This window comes from Paramormyrops kingsleyae, chromosome 2, assembly GCF_048594095.1.
Source record: "Paramormyrops kingsleyae isolate MSU_618 chromosome 2, PKINGS_0.4, whole genome shotgun sequence".
In the NCBI taxonomy this organism is placed as follows: domain Eukaryota; kingdom Metazoa; phylum Chordata; class Actinopteri; order Osteoglossiformes; family Mormyridae; genus Paramormyrops; species Paramormyrops kingsleyae.
The window spans coordinates 12,479,970-12,484,711 of record NC_132798.1 but is presented as its reverse complement, the minus strand read 5'-3'; the positions used below and the strand labels follow the sequence as shown (position 1 = coordinate 12,484,711).

General features: G+C 49.2%; 1 protein-coding gene across 1 annotated transcript; it reads right to left on the bottom strand.

Moving 5' to 3' along the window:
* On the bottom strand, positions 1-3,389 carry tbx16 (T-box transcription factor 16). The gene is made up of 9 exons (XM_023827033.2): positions 3,374-3,389; positions 2,994-3,153; positions 2,742-2,844; positions 2,110-2,274; positions 1,748-1,894; positions 1,303-1,373; positions 1,129-1,214; positions 795-1,023; positions 1-427 (listed from the first exon to the last, which is right to left on the bottom strand). The coding sequence occupies exons 1-9, from the start codon at positions 3,387-3,389 to the stop codon at positions 1-3; spliced, it is 1,404 nt and encodes a 467-aa protein (XP_023682801.1).
* Between the last annotated feature and the right edge of the window lie 1,353 nt (positions 3,390-4,742).

Below are 4,742 nucleotides of genomic sequence, written 5' to 3'. Positions count from 1 at the left end.
TCACCAGCACGAGTAGGAGAAGAGTGGGTATTGGCTCCAGTCAGCTATGTTGCCGTGGTGATAGCCATGGTGCATGGCAGGGGCACTGTACTCTGCAGGGAGGTGGTGGGCGGTTGGAGCAGGGTACTGCCCAGGGGTGGGGCCACCCCACTGGCCAAGCGCCTGCTCAGCACCATAAGGGGTGTACAAGGTGTGGCCCAGCATTGCTGGCTTCCCTGTCGGGGTCACAGCCACGTTAAGGGCACCAGTGTAGTCCTGGGGAGAGCTGGTAGGGAGCTGTGAGGTACTGAGGGCGGATCCCATGTCCAGGCTGGGGTGAGCCTTGGGTGCTTCATCCACGTCGGGAACCCGGGACTCATACCCAGGGCGGCCCGTGATACTGCCGACACTGGAGGAAGATGAGGACGACCTCCCATAACCATGGACCCTGTGCGTTAGAGATATAGATGGTCATATGGTTGGCTGAGCTGTCTACCTGCGCTGGGTTTGCCAATATTTTGGTAATCAAGGCCCCAGCTTCACATCATCTTGGGTACAAGATGGATGAGTCATGGTCGTCCCACAGCCCAATTTTACTGGTGACTTATGATCAGGGTGTGTGAAGAGTTTCTGAGCTCATTGACATAAATCATGGGAGGGATAGGGGAGTTGTAACCCGCAGTACTCAAAACCAGCCAATACAACCTCCTGGACCCCCTTAAACAGGTGGAGACCTCAACTCCCCCCCTCCCCCCAATGCTCAACCCCAGTTATACCCTTGTGTGAACCTGTTGGGTTTGTGATGAGGTGCATACCTGTATGGCTGGTAGGACGCCACTGCGGGCACTAGTTGTTCCGTGCCATAGACGTCTCGGGCATCGGTGCCGACTGGAGATTCGGTGCGCAGACCTAACTGGGTATCCTGCTCAGCCCCCCAGGGAGAGTAGCGCTCCTCTTTCACTGTGGTGCCGTCTTTACTCTTGGTCAGCTCTGAGGGACGGTGCCGATCCTCCTCAAAGGCTTCGTATGGCGAGCCACGAAAATCTGTGCGGGAAAATAGGCGGACGGCACTGCTGGTGAGTTTCAGGTACGTGAAAAGGCGAGGAGAGCAGCTGGAGATTGCCCCCTCGGGACTGCCAAGGGCTGTACCTGGAGAGCCGTGTTCTGAATCCTTGTTCACCGTATTTGGTTTTTTGGCAGGCCTCTCTGTGTAGGAGTGACTCCTGTGTGCACGCCTGTATAAGTGACACAAAGGACAGTCATGTAACCCACAGAAAAGAATAAATAATCACCAGAGCACTGGAGAACTCATCTGGAACTTACCTTTTTGTGTTGGTGCCTTCATCTCTGAAACCTTTGGCAAAAGGATTGTGGTCTATCTTCAGTTTGGTTATCTAAACATCAAAAGATACAAAATCACTATACAGCACATATTGCTCACATTTAAAACTATTCAGAAAAATATACCAAATACAAGCTACAACAACAAGATTACAAAATCATAGTAAAGATTTTGGGTTTTGATTATTTTTGCTGATTTTAGGACCAGTAGTAAATATTGCATTAAGAATTTACCCAACACACACTGCGGTACTTTTTGTACCAGTATTTATAGGTTGCCTTGGGTAAAAGGTTCAGATAGAATATTACACATACAGTTTGTCTGCCGTAAGAGGTTTCCTCGAGCGGGGTGCTATAAAGAACATACTGGGGCTTGGAACTACATCCTACAAGCATTAGTGAAGAACAGAACAGAGTGGGGTCTCACTTTGGTGTTCTGGTAGGCTGTGACAGCCGTGAAGGTTGTTTCGGTGAAAGTGAAGGTCTGGAAGACACTCCAGCGGACGCTGAAGAGGTCATCGGCCTGGACGATGTGGAAACGTGGGTGATATCTGTGCATGGAATGAAGGATGATCTGCAGAGTAGAATGAGATAGGTTAGCGGGTGCCAACCTTTAGGCAAATTGTCTAGCTGAAACATGCAAGTAAGTTCTTACTGTCAAATGTTGAGATAATTTCAGTTGTCAACAAGAGCTTTGCCTACTAAGACTGGGAAAGTTCTTCTGATCTAAGGGTCCTTTGTCGTCGCTATGGGGGTCATGGATGGAAGTGGATGGGCAGAGGCACTCACATGGCCATGCTGGTCTAGTGTATTGTTGGTCAGCTTGAGCTTCAGGAAGGACACAGGTTGCTTCATCCAATGGCTGCCAGGCGCCGGTGAGTCTGGGTGGACATAGGTCCGGCACGGTGGCTGCGGCTCAGCCTTCCCAGCCACCTCCCACTTGTCCTTGTTCCACTTTTTGGGGTAAAAACACTGTTAGCATTCACAGGTCACATGAAAATGTGCTCCTCTCAACCAGAACTATATGTAATCTAAATTTCATTGGCAGACATGTTAGGGAGATAAAGGTAGATTCTGAGTGATGGTGGTCCCTTGTTTACTTAGGACTGTACCACCCATGGAGAGGGGCAGGGAAGAGAAGGCATGTGATGTGGCACCCAGCAGGGGTTAGAAAAAACAGGAAGAGACAATGTCCTTTGATGTTCCATGACGAATAGTGGCAGCTCGCATGGGGACTGGGCAGGAGACATAGTGGAGACAGAAGCTGAAGGCCCACTGGTCCTGCTGGTTTTTATCATTTTGCTCATTTGAACAGGCAGTGTTGGACTGAATGTATTAATCTCACTGGCTCTTTCTGGACAACGACAATCTGAGCTGAGGCTTTACAACCTGTCGACGGTCTTCAGCAGCGCGCTACTCACCTTATATCTGAAGGAATCGACAGGAAACATATCGACCAACATTATGTACTTGGCGTAGGGCAGCAGTCCAGTGAGGCTGATCTTGCAGTGGGGGAACATCCTCCTGAAAGAGACACACATTTCCACAGTTTGGTTACCCATTCTGCTCATCCTTGGGAGACTCAAGAATAAATTGCCTTGACATGCATTAGCATTTCTATCTGACCTCATAATGGATTATCTTCCTGATGCAGGGTCGGCTCATTCCCTTACCTGCCCGGCTTGGTAATGATCATCTCCGTTCCGATCTCATGGAAGGACTTCCAGAGCTCGGGATCTTCCAGTGTCATTCGGACGTTGCTTTGGTGATAGGCATCCGGACCCCCCGTCATGGAAGAAGTTGGTGGGGGGACACTGAAATTTGGCTTCAAATCTAGGAAACAGAAGTAAGGATTTAGGGGGCACATTGCTGTTACCAAAACCAAAGAGAGGTGACTAGTCAACAGAAACATCAGTAGACAACCAATCACACTTTATATTTAATGTCTTACAAGAGATGAAGTTTTATGACAGTATAGTTATGAGCTTTACTATCCAACAGTCAAAAAAAATGACAAAAAATCTGAAAGACAGAAACAAGCCAATACACTCACCTCGAATGGGCTGCATCCCTTATTATTACAGAAGGAAGGCAAATCCAAAATGTCTGTTTTCCAGGGAAGGCCAAATAGCAGAGGCCAGAGAGGTATGGATGAAGTCCAGTGGTCAATTCCAGTGATCAGAATCCCAAGCTTTGTACATCCCACCTTTACAATGGTTGGGGGGCTAGTCTAGTCCTCAAGGTGAGCCAGGAAAGGAGCGTGAGCAGTTTAAGGTCTGTAAGGTCTCTGGACCTAGAGGAAAGTATGCCCCCTGCTTTTAAGGAGAGTCCCGCAGGGGGCGGAGCCTGCAGGGCCATTCCCAGCCTTTGAAGTGGCACAGTAGGGGGGCGGGGGACGTCCAAGGTTGTGCCTCATTGGACAGAGGGCAAAATCAAAGAGACTTAGCAGAGCCTTGATACCGATCCCCACAGGAAGGGGCCCGGAGGAAGTACACCTTTATGAACTGCTAGGAGAGTTTTAAACAAATGTGGATGGGGAACGGATGGGCCTCGGACTGTCCCAAGATGGACACAGAGAGTGCTAATTAGTTATTCATGCAAACACCACCGTACCCAGTAGGGGGCTAAAACACAGGCACTATAATCTCATAGACATAATCTACGAGCTACCCAAGTACCCACTAAGTAAGTATAGTTAGCTGTGTTTTCATGGCTTAATATTAATTCCAGTCCGTGGAAGCCATATGCGAGATGACCCTTCGAAAGGATTTAATAAGTTGAAAACTGTCAGGAACTGATTTGCTGTTTCTGTGTCTTCAGTTTTCAGAAAAATCACATGGCTGTCGATGACCAAACTCCTCGCGCTGAGTCAGCTCAGGGTGCCACAATTTAGCAAATTTATCTTCTTACAAAAAATCTCAAATGCTGTTACTCATCTGTGTTCTGTGACCATGGGAAGGAAGCCCACAGCCCGGAGGTGTCGGGTACAGCGGCGACTGCAGCGCCACCACGCATCACGCCGCCTTAACATGCAACTCAGCTGCTAGATTTTGGACTACGTTCTTCTCCAAAACCATGTTCGGATAACTGCGGGAAATAAACAGCTTGTTCACAGTAACCGAAAAGCCAACAGTGATGTGTCTGCTTCTCAGGGTCAATGCAAACATCACCCTTAGCCAGAAAATCAGGCGAGCGGACCGTGTGAAATGCTGTGAACGCCATTATGAAATGGCATTTAAACATGCCCTGTGGCGGATACTGGTCACTCAGCGCTGTGTGGTGGCCAGACCCTGGCAGTTAGGGAAAGTGACCGGCGTGTAAATCCATAACGTGCGTCATTACCTGCAGGCAGCCAGGGGGGGTCCCTCCAGGTGAGGTTCACCTGAGAGGGGAAGGGGAGGCGGGTCTTGATGTGGCAGCTT